Below are 16,372 nucleotides of genomic sequence, written 5' to 3'. Positions count from 1 at the left end.
ACTATTTGCAATACCAGTGGCATCATCTTGTGTGAATGGGAGGTCATGAGTTTGAATCGTGATAGAGATGACTCAGCCTTTCACCCTTCAGGAGTGGTTAAATTGAGTGTAGATAAATTATATCATAGTAACACCTGCATAGAAACAGCAGAAACTGCATATGAAATGCCATGTAAAAATAAGGTATTATTATTCCTCTCAGATCACTGAATAAATACTTAGGTACCAATTTATTGCTATTTCCAGAATTTATGTAAGAAATGCTTCAGCTCCAAATAAATAAATTAATAGATAAATGTTGCCTTCTCGTGTCAGAAATGAGTGCAGATGCTCTCCAATGCCTGAAGCTGCCAATTATTTCCAATGGACTGTGTGAGGAGTCTTATCCAGCTCTCTACACGAGCAACATGATGTGTGCCGGATTTATGCGCGGGCAACAAGATTCCTGCCAGGTAAGAATAACAGTAGACCCAGCAGATGCCTGCACTATAGAACTTCATGTTACACATTGTAGTGAGGATGGCTTTCCCAGGAAGTTAGGTGATTAGTGCCAATCCTCAAATCGTCCCTGTCACTCTCAAGGTGAGAAATTGTTCAGTGCTTTGCTCCTCAGCTCCAGAATGTTGGAGTGACAGAGAAAACCTGTCTGTGGAATGGGGTATCAGTCCAGGGGAGTCATTACAGGTATGCAGTTTTTGAAGTTTAGAGCAGTGGTTTGTGGACCCATGGGGAGTTTGTTACATCTATTTAGGGAGTCTGCGACATTGATAAGATTAAATAACATCAGAAGGTTAATAAAATATATATATACATAAAAGCAAATCTGGAAAATTCAAAACTTTAAAACGCTCTGATAATGTGAAGAAATTTATAATTGGAAGCTAAACAGTAAGTCGGTATCATTATCATTATCTTAATCATTGGGGGCAGTGAATGTACAGCAAATGGAATTTAGTAAGGACTATTAGAGACCTCAATTGAAGCAACACTGGTTTGCGCCGACAAAAAAAGAGCATGTACTATGAGGCAAAGAGACACTGGCATGCTAGAGTCAAGCATATTACTTTGTCTTTTCTTTTAAAAATAATACACATTTTTAAAAGCTCCAAGTTTCCCATTAAAATTAAAATGTTGATGTTCGTGTATTTTTTGTGTGAATTTATTGTTTGTGTATTACATTAGTATTCCACAATGTGTATATTTGTTTAATCTGTACTTGTTTCTCTCTTTTTATTAATTGTTTTGAGGTTCAAATAATAAAAGTTCTTTAGGCCAGTGTCCCCAGCTTCCATTAAGTGTCCCCTGAAACTCCACGGATGTCAACTGGCTAAGAATCCCTTGTTTGGAGTATTCATGCTCTAGGAGTGAAGCTTCATTCTGCTCCCAGCAGCTCTCAAGCAGAGTGCTGTATGTCAGCAATCCCAAACTAATAGCCCATGCATCACATTAATGTGTAGTGTGATTGACAGTGCAGGGCCAGTATTGGGGCATTCATGGTATACTGCTGCCTAGCATTAATGAGGTGGTGGTAATGTTTGGTGCACTGTGGGCATCCGTATAATGAGATGATGATACATGCCAGGCAGAACAATGAATGGAAGTGAAATGTAGAGGTGAAGAAAAATTATATGAAACATGATGGGTCATAGACATAGTTTAGTGAAATTACAATTCACCATTTTGTTACCATCATCGCAAACATTTTTAAGGTGAATGATGGAATATTTCATGACTGGCGCTTCAGAGCATACATCTTTTTACGAAATGTGATTGATTTTAATAGTGCAGTAGAATGCATTATTTGTATCAATTAAAACATTTTCTTGGGGCGAGAACCATTCTTGCCCTCTCTGGGTGAGGTCGGGCTCACACGTTTTGCCCTGTGTCTGTCATGTCAGTGGATATTTGTGGTCCACCACTTTCAAAAATATCTAGATGCCACAGGCTAGTGTGAAGAAGGATACAAGTACAGTACGTTTCTATCTTAAAAGAAAACTGGCCAGTACATCGGCATTACAATCATTAAAGTAAGCTTTGGGATATCAGAGTATATAAAGAAAATTTGAGAAAAGCACTGTGAAAAATATGGATTGGCATCGGGTCACTGAACAAAATAAGCAAATAAAACCTGGTTAGTGGAAATTTAACAAGCAAGAAAGGTATTACTAATACCTATAATAGCCACTTCCTACTCATGTTGGCTCGACCATTGCACTGTCAAATCATTCCTGAAATAAAGGCATTAGTGGTTATTGATGCCCCCTTCAGGGACTGACCACAAGATGTTTTATGCATTAATACCATTAATATAGGACATTTACCACCCTGAACGGCATTCTTTGCAATTTCTCATTACAGCATCTCAACATAATTTCTATATTCATATAATTAGATGCTTTTTTCTCTCTTTCTAATTCCCCTTACTTACATACTATGAGTGTTCTCTAAAATCTCGTGGAGAAGTGTGTATCTATTATCACGTATTTTTCACCCAATGTTGAAAAATATTTTAGAGCCTTTCCATCTATATTCAATTGTGAATTTTTTTTTTAACTGTTGCCATCTACTCTCTGTCTTTTTATGGTGAATGCTACGTATATCAATGTGTTTATAAAATATAAGATTCATTCTTTCCCAGGGCACCACTTCACCATGTTCCTTGCAGTGTATACATGTATATATGTGTGTACACATACACATACATCCATACTCATATTTATTTTTGTCTTACATATGGTATGTGAGGTTTAAATTGACATAAATGGGTCCTATAAGAATGTCATAACACTCATGAAGTAATATTTATCACGGTATCAGGATTTAGCTCTTCACCAGTTGTGGCCGCTACTAGGCATGGGTGGTGGGGTGGGGGGAGCAGGGGGTGGAATAAAAAATTAAAATAAACAGACTTACCTGGGTGCGGCCGAGTGCTGCTGCACCCGCTCCGTCTCCTTCGTGCCACAACAGGAAGCTCCCAGCCTCCCAGAATCCCCTGTCCAATCACAACGCTGCCTTAGGCAGTGTTATTATTGGTCTGAGTGTCGTGGTACAGCGCTCAGACAGGGGGATGGCTGCTTTGCATTTTGCTTCATAGGCTATGTAATGCAGCCTGGTGGGGAAGATGCAAAGTGCGCATGATGGTTTGACTTGCCCTCCTTTAGGCACACTTTAGAGTGTGTTTTACACTCCTCCCCTGTCCCCTGCACTGGCAAGCCTGGCCTACCCAGCCCCGCCCGCACCAGAGCAGGAAGGAAAACTAAAATGACAATAACATAACTTATTATCATTTTAGTTTTCCTTTATACACTGCGGGGTGTCCCTCCTCCACCATAGCGGAGGAGCCGCCGCTGCTCTTCACTAGAATAACATTGCGATTAGCCTCTTTATTAAAGATGGTCCTTGTTACCCCTGTTTGCTAACATAAAACTTCCGCATCTTGGCTGCGGCACTCCTCCGCACAAGAAGTTTGCAAATGGCTGGAACAAACACACATGTGAGCCTGTACACCTCCGCTTTCTTTGCTGAGCATTTCATGCATTGCAGCCACCACAATCGGCTCCGACACCCATCAGCTGGCTTCTATTACTGCAGGTAGTACAAAGAGATGTTAAACTTACACTCAGTTTATGCTAATTTCGGGGTTCTTATTATTTTATTCCACTTGCCCACATGCATTATTCATTACTCGTTAGCTCTTGCTGTTATTGCATCCAACCCTCATTCCAGTGTCTGGTTCACATCCCAGCCTTATTCCTGACTGCAGTTCATGGCAGGGAGGTATGTTGCTCCTCTTCATCCACCACTTATTAAAATGTACTTGGTGGTTTAATATATGTTTAATGCCACTCTAACTATCAAGCAGCTGTACCCTCTACTACTCATTGGTGTAAAATGTTTAAACCCTCCATGCTGCAATTGAGTGTCATAAAAACCCACTGATAATGTGGAAGAGGCACTATAGAATCTTTCTAATTAGAAACTCTGCATTGAAATTGATAATTTAATGCCCCAAGAACACCGCATCCTCCACTTTGTATGACATCATATATTTAATATTTTCTTGAATAGGTAGATATAATATAATAAGCGGAGTCTAATAAACAACCTGACAATTTTTTTAATGTAGTTTAAACACCTGGGGTATGAACTTGCTAAAAGTCTACTTACATAAATGTTTTCTTAAAAATACCAGGTAGTGAATGCTGTCATGTTTTTATTGTTTGTTTGTTTGAACTTTATTTTGGCTTATATAGCCTTAAAAGCAAAAGTACAAGAAAATAAAACAAAACACATATTTACTTGACCATAATCCATCAGATATTTAAAATTAACCATGTAACGGAGGAATAAATCATTAAGTTATGACCATGATTGAGCTATACCGCAATTTAAGAACATAAATATAATTATTAATTTAGCTAAAAAGCCAGATACTAAAAACATTTAAAACTGCGAGGATCAGTGCATCAGTAATTCTATACAGATTAAGAATAGGCATCAAGGCACATCTATACATTACAGTTTATAGCCAGACCATTTCCTAATGAGGTACACGTTGAATCAGAATCTACTTGTACCAAACACCACGAGTTGCGAGGTATTAGACTTAATTATGCGCTCTGCCTCTTTATAGGATCTAACCCCCAAATTTTTACAGCGATCTCTCGGTTTTTTATAAGCCGAGCAAAAGAAGAGTGGATGGGCATCATCTTCTTTTGCCCCTAGAGAGCAGAGAGTGCATAGATCAGTACCATATTTCCCCCCCACCTACATGTAGTTGCAGAAGTCTGTAAGACCCCGTATCTAAATTGCAAAAATAGTGTTTTTGCTAGTGGTGGGCCTATCTCATCCATAAATTGTTCAAAGGAAGGGATATCTTTTGTGTTCAGAAATCTCTGGGTCAATGTGCCAATCGAAGTACTATGTATTAGTTCGTAATTGACATAAGACCAGAAAGTGTCCTTTACAAGTTTTTTTGAGAAAGAGGTCATAATCTGGGGAACCTCCCATAAATGGGAAAGCCTTAACCTCTCGTACCACATAAAGATATGCTTTAACCAAGGTATTTTCATATGCCCATTGATCTGGATTATTTCAGTCAGTCCATTCTTGTAATCACCCAACTCCAAAGTTGTCCACAACCTAACCCAATACAACAATGGTCTTAATATGGCTTGGTAATCAGTCCTTTTAAGATTAATATCAAGGAACACTGGTACTAAGGGGTTTCTGGTCGGAATTTTGAGCAGTCTACGTACAAAATGGTTTTCTGCCTTTTCAAAATTGTTTTTACAGCAACATCCCCAAAGCTCAGCACCATAAAGGGCTGCTGATTGGGCTTTAGCTTCAAATACCTCAAGTGCCGGTGTAATGGCTTTAGAATAGCTTGCGCCGTGCACTTTTAAAATAGGCATTGAATTTTGTTTAAAGGATAAGTTGCTTTTTTCCAGCTGCCCTTTCCATGTAAGGTTATTGTCCAACAATAATCCTAAATAGTTAAAGCTCCCCACATGTTCCAATTTTTCATTATCTAAAAACAAATTTTTCCTAAAGGACTTTTGGGGGTTTATGGACATATATTTGGTTTTGGATGGGTTTATTTCTAACCCCTTCCTCACACAATAGCTTTGAAAGGAATCCACCAATTTTTGTAAGCCCTTCGGAGTCTGTGAGATGAGAATGGTATCATCGGCGAAGAGTAAAGACGTAATCGCCTCGCCGCCTAACTTCGGGGAATCATGGTCACAGTTCCTTAAATGGCTAGGGATATCATTAACGTATAGCGAGAAGAGTGTGGGTGCTAACACACATCCTTGGCGTACACCGCGGTCCACAGATATGGGCCTTGAAATTTCTCCACCCTTCCCCCATCTGATTTTAGCGTAATTCCCTGTATGTAGTTTGATAAGTTCTTTAAGGAGCTCGCCTGGGACCGCCATGTTCCTAAGTGTAATCCACAACAAGTTGCGTGGAACAAGGTCGAAAGCGGCTCTCAAATCAACAAACGCTACATACAGGCTGCCCTTCCTTAAATTAATATACTTACAACAGATGCACATAAACCTAAACACCTGGTCTACCGTACTGGTTTTTGACCTGAATCCTGCTTGGTATTTGGTTAGAATCTTCATCTCCTCGATCCAGTCTAAAAGCCTATTTAAAATATGTCTGGCAAAAACTTTTTGTAAAATATCAATTAAACTTATTGGGCGGTAATTACTCGGGTCATAACGATCGCCTTTTTTAAAGATTGTTATAATTTCCGCCCCTTTCCATGATTCGGGGATCGGTGTTCCTGCCACAATCGAATTACACAGGAAATTTATATACGGCCCCCATACTCCCCCGTCGTGCTTCAATAAGTCGCCGGAGATTTTGTCAGGACCTGGAGCTTTACCCATTTTAACAGCCTGTAGTGCCTGAGTGGTTTCTTCTAGGCTAAAGCTTAAGGGAGCAAAGCTCAAGTCTACATTATTCTCTTGGACCCCTGGGGACAATCCCTCCGTATCGTTATAATATAGCTTAGAAAAGTGATCACACCAAGTTTTTTCGTCCAGATATACATCTTTAGGTGATCTACCTTTTTTGTTTCCCTTAGAAATTAAATTCCAGAATGTACTCTGGTCTCTTAACTTTGCCGCACTTAGGAGATCGTCCCATAGGATTCCATCCCAAGTTTTTTTCGCTTGAGCCTGGGCTTTATTGTAAGCCTGTCTACTATTTTTTATATCCAGTTGGTTCTTAGATTTTACTGCCTGGATCAAACTGGACTTTGCTATCCGACAATCATTGTTATAACATGGGCTCGTTAGCTCATGATAATTCCCTTTTGGATTTCCACCTTTTTTACACAATTTACTCAAGAGGGGAGTTAACGCATCTACCAGTTTAATGTGTAAGTCTAGGACGCCCTCTGAGCCCAATAGGGTCTTCTGGAATGCTTCTACAGTCTCGGAGAATGTATTATAGATATTTATCAGTGACTCTTCTTTCCCCAAGATATGTGGCCATCGTAGAGCACACCTGTTGTTTGTTAACTGTGGCTCCTCATCAATATTGTATAATATGGCTTCACCAACTAATCTAGAAGTAAAAGGTTGCGGGTCTAGCCATAACTGAAGTGGGAGATGGTCACTCTCTGACCTAGAATCTATCTTAAAGTCAATAATTAGATACCATAGGTTCATTGAGGCCAATACAAAGTCAATATATGACCTACAATTACCTTTCGAGAAAGTTGGGGCCGGTGGTCTATCAGATCGAAAACGACCGTTACATGCCCTTAAATCATGGGACACGGTCAACTGTAAAATCTGTGTGGCGGCTATAGTGCTTTTGACCGACCCCGTGGGCTCTAAAGGCATGATGTCGTTAGCAACATCTTGCTCATCGAATTAAGATTCCAGACCCAAAACTGGTTCATACTTACAATTAAAGTCCCCACCGACCATTACCTGTGCACTAGGGCCCAATGTATTTAAAAAGGAATCCAGGAGTTCTACCACCTTCGATTCCTTATTTGATGGATACGGTCTATTGTATATATTTGTTAGATACATAACTTCTTTTCCTCTCGTCACAATATTTAACCCTAATAGATCAGGAGAGGGGATAGGCAACTGGGTAACAGCTATTTCCAAAGTGGCTTTAACCCATATGACTAGCCCCCCTGATGCTCTTCCTCTTACTGACGGAATTGCTTCAGTGCTAAAGGTTTTATACCCTAGTCTATGGGGAATTTCTACGGTCCAAGTTTCCTGTAGCAAAATTATATCATAGTCCTCAGTGTATGAGCACCATACTACATCCTTTAAGTTTCTAACTAACCCCGCTATATTCCAAGATATCAATTTTATGCTTAAACTATCCTCTACACTTGGTAGGGGTGTAACTGATAGTGTATCGTCCGCAGGAATAGTTGAAATATTTACTTCTTCAACTTGAGTATCATTCATGATATTTTCCTTTAACAATATCTCTGAGATCTTAGTATAACCACAAGTGGCCTCGCCCACCCCAAATACCTCTCCCACCCTGTCTACCTCTCCCCATTTGGTTTTATGAAATCTATCGCTATGCAGCAACTCATCTAACACCGCAGCTTTAGGGATCGTTCCAGTAAGGGGTTAAAATCAGACTCTTCGTTGCTCGAAGTTTGCCCCCATGCCTGGATATCTGGAATTATTTCTACAGTGGATTTTCCATCCTGTGGAAGTCAGTCATTATTGTCCAATGTGCTCAATGCCAGATATCTATTTTCAGTGGGATTTGAAAGACTGGGCTTCTAGTGGTATTTTGGAGCCTATTTTTGATAGTACTAGGTTGAAATGTTCTATCTAAGTGACTGTAAAAATAGCCCAACGAGTGCACAGTCACATCGTTCTCCCCCTGGGCCAAGGAAGCTGCTCTGAGTAAAACAGTCAAAACGTGTTGAGGGTGTCTAAAGTTTATAATCACGCAATCCCCCTTACACCTTTTCCTTGTCTTGCCAATCCAGGAAACCCGCCTGGTAGACAATATTTGATCAAACAAATTTGTAGGAAACCCACAGTCAACCACGCAACTGTTTTCCATTTGAGTGAGTCATGAGGTTCCTCACGGAAATTAGGTACCATGGAGTCTAACGGAGGAACATTTAAAAGAACTATAACATAAGGTTCACAGTCTGGTGGAAGATTAATAGAACGTGTTGCTCCCACTGAGGCAATGGACCTCACAGCTCTAGGTGGGTTTTTTTTAGTCTGAATAGTACTGACGTCCTTCCGAGAAGGCTCCCTTGGCTTGGGAATGGGTTTAAGTGGTTTTACTCCCCCTTGTACACACAACTGTGCAGAATGGCCAGGTTGGTCCAGTATCTCTGATTGTTTTATACTCTGTGCCTTATTAATTTCAGTTAAAAGGCCACCTAACCTAGATACTTCAGCAGTTAAAAAGTCAATTTTTTCCACTAATGGTTTGACAGTAAGATTTAATTTTGCTTCAAACATTTCGGTTATATGACCCAGGAAAACGGAATTCATATCATCGTATTGGACTGAGTCTCCTTGACAATTTTGGTTTTTCTCTGTCCTAATTCCAACATTGGCTTAGGATGTACATTCCTATCCTTATTCTGAGCTTTCCTACATTTCCTTACTACTCTCTTAACGGGAGAGTGTGGTAATACAATCTCTCCAGGATCAGCTAATGGATCCTGGTCTGGTACATATGGAGCTAGGACTGAAGTTGCTGAAATCTCCATTAATGGGGATTCGATAGTAAGAGATTCAGCCATGGCAGGACTACTACTATCCTCTGGAGATAGGGGCAAGGTTTCTGGAGAAATATCTCTACCCAATGATTTCCTTCTTTCGTTGTTAATCTTGCTCACCATTTTAACCAGGTAGTTATCCATAGTTGTCTTGCTTTTTCCCATAATTAACAAGGGAATTGTATTATAGATAACCCTCGAGGAATGGACTGAAGCACCTGGAGGAATTAGCTTACAATGATAACTAAACTGTCACTAAACAATGACTTTTACTTGCCTCATAAAACCTACTAAGATAAAGGTCAAGCAATATTCACAGTGTTTAAAACAATTACGCAACAAACATACTACATGGATACAATCCACCTTCACAATCAAGGATTAATTCAATGGTCCTTAGCAATAGAAACCTGACACTCAATCTGGGCATTCGATACTTAGGGGGGTAGCCCGACCCGACCTCCTCCGGCCCCCTAACGGCCACACAACGGCCCGCCCTTTGCCCAGGCTTAGCCCGGCGCCGCCCGCGCGCGTCCCGCGACGCGGAGGGAGCCTCTCATTTTTCTGCGCCTCCGGGCGCGATGGTGGGCGGAAGTCCGGTGTAGCGCTGGGCAGGCTGGGAGCTGTAGTTTCCTCCAACTGCGGCCGATGATCTCCAATGGCGGCGGAGGAAACCCACAGCGTTGCCGTCCCAGGAGCAGCCAACAGAGCCCAGGTAAGTGCGAGCTCACTAACTGCGCTCGCTGAAGTTTTCAAATGCCCCCGCTCCACCCAGGGAGCCTCTCCTTTTTCTGCGCCTCCGGGCGCGATGGTGGGCGGAAGTCCGGTGTAGCGCTGGGCAGGCTGGGAGCTGTAGTTTCCTCCAACTGTGGCCGATGATCTCCAATGGCGGCGGAGGAAACCCACAGCGTTGCCGTCCCAGGAGCAGCCAACAAAGCCCAGGTAAGTGCGAGCTTACTAACTGCGCTCGCTGAAGTTTTCAAATGCCCCCGCTCCACCGAGGGAGCCTCTCCTCTTTCTGCGCCTCCGGGCGCGATGGTGAGCGGAAGTCCAGTGTAGCGCTGGGCAAGCTGGGAGCTGTAGTTTCCTCCAACTGCGGCCGATGATCTCCAATGGCGGCGGAGGAAACCCACAGCGTTGCCGTCCCAGGAGCAGCCAACAGAGCTCAGGTAAGTGCAAGCTCGCTGAAGCTTTCAAATGCCCCCGCTCCACCGAGGGAGCCTCTCCCTTTTCTGCGCCTCCGGGCGCGATGGTGGGCGGAAGTCCCCGATGGTGGGCGGAAGTTTTTATTGTAGCAAGAGTGTTTTGAACATGAGATGCTGAACAGACAATGGCTGTGGATGAGGGGTTTGGTTGCTTTTATTCACTTCAATTATGTCACAGCAGTGAGAAACAAAGCATTTTTTCTGCTGTAGTGCAACAATGTCCAGTCCTGGAGTTGCTGTCTGCCTCTTTCTTTCAGTCCATGTTTATTTATATTTTTAAAATAGGCCAATTGGAATAGCCTGTTCACAACAGTGGACAGGTTGGAAATCTATACACAACATAAAACTGAATGGTTACTGTGCATAAAGGGGATTTTTTAACCTCACAGTTCTCAGCTACAATATAGACAACTAAAGCTTTGCTCGCATTACCACATAATTCAACTCCACATAATTACACTCCATTTAATACCACATAAATACACCCCATATAAATCCACTCAATGCCACATAACAAACCACATAAATACACCCCACACCATGCAACATAATTCCATTCAACATGATTTCGCTCAGCGCTGAACAGTTCCTTGCCACACAATACAACTCCATACAATTCTATTCCACTCCACATAATTCCATACCAAACCACACAATTTCACTCCACAACATGCCACTCCACGACACAAAATATCACCATCAATAATAATTACACTCCATGCCACACAATCTCACTCCACTAATTCCTTTACACTCAATACCACATAATTATTATCCACACAATTCCACTGCACACCATTACACATAATTCCTTTACACATAACTCCCCTCAGCACCACACAATTCCATGCCCCACAGTTCCACAACAAAAATTTCAGTCCATCCAACATAATTCCACTCCACACCACATATATCCACTCCATAAGACATAGCTAAAAGACATTGACAATGCCAATAGCTCTCGGATTACCACATATAAGAGACCTGTTGGCTTTGCCAATGCTTGCTATGACTTGACAGCATTGAAGTTAGAGAACCTTATTGAAATGTGCCCTCATCGAACATAAGGGTGCACAACAGTGCTAAGAATGGAAGAACTCCTGTTTATCAAGGGTTAAGGCAAACAACAAATCAAAAGATATGTCAAGCAACATTCTTTAAAAATGAACAAAAATTGTGCCCAAATTAGCATATTATCCTGAAATGGTTGAGATAAAATGCTTTCCTACAAAATGTAGACGGAAGACATGAAACGTGTTGGCAAAGGCACATAGAACAGAGGAATGAATGTATTAGAATAAATATTATTCAGGAATTTGTAAAAGAAATGATGATACGGTTGAAATAACGAACAAGGACATGATGAAATGTAATTGTTGGATAGGATCAATTCTTTAACACTTTATACGAGTTTGAATGCATTCATTAAAAGATACTGAAATCATTGAGGGAATATCAATATGGTGCCCCAGCTTCAACTCTTCCAAGTGATAAATTTGGTCATCATGATACAAGCTTAGAAGTGTGCAAAATCTGCTATTGTGTCATTATGCAAAATTTTGGAATTTAGGAATAATTATGTGAAATTAATCTTAATTATGTGAAATGCGAATCCATCATTTAGTGCTATATTTTAGCGCCAAATATGTTCTTGCATCGATTTAACCCGTAAGGAGGCATTTCATGGTAAAGAAAAGCATGACAATGACACAAATGTCCAGAAAGTGAGAGGCAGTTACTCACACCGCTTGTGTTTGTGTCATTCCTACTCACTCGCTGTAAAATGTAGTCATGAACAGCGCAATGTGGCATTATGGCAGAATTTCATGAATGTTGCATGTCACGCATGGCATGAAATTCACGGCGTAATAAAAATTTCTCCCAAACATATACAGCTATAAGCCTGGGGCAAGTTAACATAATCAATTTCAGTTTTTCTTTTGGGATTTTTTTTGTTGCAGCTTTACATAGTGGGCTTTATATGAGCACCAGTTACATTACACAAGTACACATTCATTTTTGTAGGCACAGGGAGATTATGTGATTTGCCCAGATTTATAGGATGTTGAGCCGACGCCGAGACTCAAACCCATTTTCCCAGTTCCAAAGATGCCAGCTCTGGTTGGTATGCCACATCCTCATGTAATCTATGTTGTAGTGCTAGTGCCCGAGTATGCCTGCCATACATGTTTCGTACAAAATATTATATTTGCAGATATGCCAGAGCCCAAAATGAACTAAACAGAGAAGAAAGCTTTCACGCATTATATACGACAAATTATTGCATTTTCGAAAAAACATTTGAAAAAAATTCATACCTTGTTGAATATTTCTAATGTAACAATCTAGCCTGAAGCCCAGTTTAGGCCCCGAACATTATTATGACGAATAGATCTTACATTTCTCAAACACAGTCTTTCTTTTTCCATTGTAGGGAGATTCGGGAGGTCCCCTGGAGTGCAACGGACAGCTTCAGGGTGTTGTCTCTTTTGGAGAAGGATGCGCACTGGCGGGCTACCCGGGTGTTTACACCAAAGTCTGCAACTACAATGCCTGGATCAGTCAAACCATGTCTGATAATTAATGCATTGAAAGTATATAGGCAATAATAAAGGTGGTTCCCTGAAACAAAGACATGTTGTAAGCAATTATTGAAACATACATGTGCATATTATATTGTCCAACTCGTGTGTACATAAATTGGCATGTGATAACTCAGGTGGCGCAGTCAGTAATGAGGCATCTTCATGTGTGTCATACTCCTAGAAGGTTATATTTCGTCTCAGAGACTGCATGGTTGCTTGTGTCAACTCTAAAAGAGAATCAGAAGTTTTAATCAAACAACATGCTTGACAGATTGGTGGCAACTTCCAGCATACACATTTGTGATATCAGTGAAACATATTGAGACATCCATGGAAAGTATAAAATGTAACCTCATCTCTCTAATTAAGTACTTGATTTAGATTACAATGTATTGAAATGCAATTGTCCTTTGTAGTGCTTCAATAAATATATGTCTGCATATATACCAATAAATGTATTACTGATAGAAGTAAGTGTGGGAGTACATGCTTTGTGTGCTGGAGGTGTTGGCAACAAGTGTGCATGTTTGGCTACAGGCTGTGTGCCTGAAGTGTCTGCAGTTTCTACAAGTGTATGGGGTCACAAGTGTATGTTTGAGGAAGACTGCATGCTTGTGTGGAGAGGTGCATGTTTTATATGGCAGATGGGGTTCAGGGTGTATATATATGTCTAGGGGTACAGGCTATGTTTAGTGGGCTGCAGTGTCTGGGAAAAATGGCTGTCTGTTAGAGGCCGAAGTATACTAAAGCCAGGGGAGTAGCCAGAAAAAATGAATACCCCCCACTTGGACCCCCATCCGAATGGCTGTGATTGAGACCGGTTCTCTAACCTCCCCCTTTTCATCTCTCTTCTCCCTTCCCATGGGGGAACAACCTTTACAACGCAACTTTTACAACGCACTACCTTTACAACGCATTTTTTACAACGCATAATCCATTACAACGCATGACATTACAACGCATGACACTACAACGCATTTTTAAAAACTACCTTTACAACGCATTCCATTACAACGCATACTACCATTACAACGCATACCATTACAACGCATAATATTACACTACACTATCCAACACTTACCCTACTGTTGCACCCCCTGGAGTTAGAATAGTAATTTTTACCCCTATACTATCCAACACGTACCCTACTGTTGCACCCCCTGGAGTTAGAATAGTAATTTTTACCCCTATTCTATCCAACACTTACCCTACTGTTGCACCCCCTGGAGTTAGAATAGTAATTTTTACCCCTATACTATCCAACACTTACCCTACTGTTGCACCCCCTGGAGTTAGAATAGTAATTTTTACCCCTATACTATCCAACACTTACCCTACTGTTGCACCCCCTGGAGTTAGAATAGTAATTTTTACCCCTATACTATCCAACACTTACCCTACTGTTGCACCCCCTGGAGTTAGAATAGTAATTTTTACCCCTATACTATCCAACACTTACCCTACTGTTGCACCCCCTGGAGTTAGAATAGTAATTTATACCCCTATACTATCGAACACTTACCCTACTGTTGCACCCCCTGGAGTTAGAATAGTAATTTTTACCCCTATACTATCCAACACTTACCCTACTGTTGCACCCCCTGGAGTTAGAATAGTAATTTTAACCCCTATACTATCCAACACTTACCCTACTGTTGCACCCCCTGGAGTTAGAATAGTAATTTTTACCCCTATACTATCCAACACTTACCCTACTGTTGCACCCCCTGGAGTTAGAATAGTAATTTTTACCCCTATACTATCCAACACTTACCCTACTGTTGCACCCCCTGGAGTTAGAAAAGTAACTTTTACCCCTATACTATCTAATACTTACCTTAAATGCAATTTAATATTATGCGTTGTAATGGTATGCGTTGTAAAGGTAGTATGCGTTGTAATGGAAATGCGTTGTAAAGGTAGTTTTTAAAAATGCGTTGTAGTGTCATGCGTTGTAATGTCATGCGTTGTAATGGATTATGCGTTGTAAAAAATGCGTTGTAAGTGCATGCGTTGTAAAAGTGTGCGTTGTAACGACATACATCCTTCCCATGTCTCCCTTCTTTTAACTCTCCCTCTACCCTCTTCCAGTTACACCTCTTCCCTCATTCTTTTGTCTACCCTCCCTTTTTTCTGCTCTCTCTTGCCTGCCCCTTCCCATTTACTACTGCCTCTTCTCTCATCTCCCCCTGCTTGTTTTACCCAATCTCTCATTACTAATCACACATTTGCCTCTCTCCTCATCTCCCAACCATATTTCTATTCCTTGTTATCTGTTCCCTTTTCTCACCTGTAAGGCCTCTTTCCACTTGTCTCTTTCTCTCCATCACTCCCCTCCAGTTGGTCCTGTTTTTCGCAGTCATCCTTCTGCTTTCCTTTATCGCCCTCCTCTCTTCTGGACTTTTAAAATAACAATAAACATGTTTTGGCCCGTGTGGTACCTCTGATTTCTACCATATGTTTACTAATTTGGACTAAAAACTAACATAGTTGATTAGTAAAAGCAAGTTAGACTAAATAATGGCATGTTGGTATTTTTCGTCCATAAGAGGGAAGAGTAATATAAGCATTAAATATGAAAAATGTATCTTGGCAGATACAAATGAAGTTCTAACACTTTCTACAGTGAGATATAAGCATTTCTGACGTTATAAAAAGTGAGTGACATAGTTTCTACAGTCCTAAAAGCCTGAGAGTGAAATAAGTTTTCGGTCTTACTCTCAGGTGTCATTTTCAACCTATTGATTACATAAGTATACTATATGTTTTGAAAGAGCAGACATATAATTTGAGCCTAAAGGAAACTTGAAATATTTAGGTCAATCTGCCCACGTGGACAAAACACTCCAGCACATTATTAAAGGAGTGGAGGGAGAAAACGTCATCTATGGCCTCACCCACTAGCCTGTTAAACACAGCAATGGTGCTGGAACAATTTTCTGAGTGGTAATGCTGCCATCAACGTTACATCACTAAACTCATGCAGACTGTGAAAACTCAAGTGTCACACAAAGAACTAGTGTAGAAAATGAGCCACATCTATTCAGAAAGAGATTGGTATAGGTCTGGCATGTAGCTGGTGGTGTGTTTAGGATCACACTGACACAAATATTATTAAAGCATGGTGTGGTAGCGCACTGTAATTTACAGGCAGCACATTCTACATTGAAATGGGGATTTATTTGTGCAGAAATCCACTAATAAACAAGTTACTTACCTTCGGTAACGATATATCTGTAAGAAACATAGGTTAGATTCCTTACCTTAGAATTACCCCCAGGTGTCAGACTGGATCCAGAAAGTTTTTCGTCAGCCGTACTACTGCACGTCGG

General features: G+C 40.8%; 1 protein-coding gene across 1 annotated transcript in view; it reads left to right on the top strand.

Annotated features, from left to right (window-relative positions):
- LOC146817647 (trypsin I-P38-like) overlaps positions 1-13,087 on the top strand; it is a 53,126-nt gene extending 40,039 nt beyond the window's left edge. Inside the window, exons 4-5 of the mRNA XM_085611108.1 lie at positions 316-452; positions 12,890-13,087. Of these exons, the coding sequence (XP_085467234.1) occupies positions 316-452; positions 12,890-13,039 (287 nt within the window). The 3' untranslated portion in view covers positions 13,040-13,087. The remainder of the gene's footprint in view (positions 1-315; positions 453-12,889) is intronic.
- Positions 13,088-16,372: the final 3,285 nt, after the last annotated feature.

Source organism: Triturus cristatus, chromosome 6, assembly GCF_964204655.1.
Source record: "Triturus cristatus chromosome 6, aTriCri1.1, whole genome shotgun sequence".
Lineage (NCBI taxonomy): Eukaryota > Metazoa > Chordata > Amphibia > Caudata > Salamandridae > Triturus > Triturus cristatus.
This window is presented reverse-complemented; position numbering and strand designations above follow the sequence as displayed.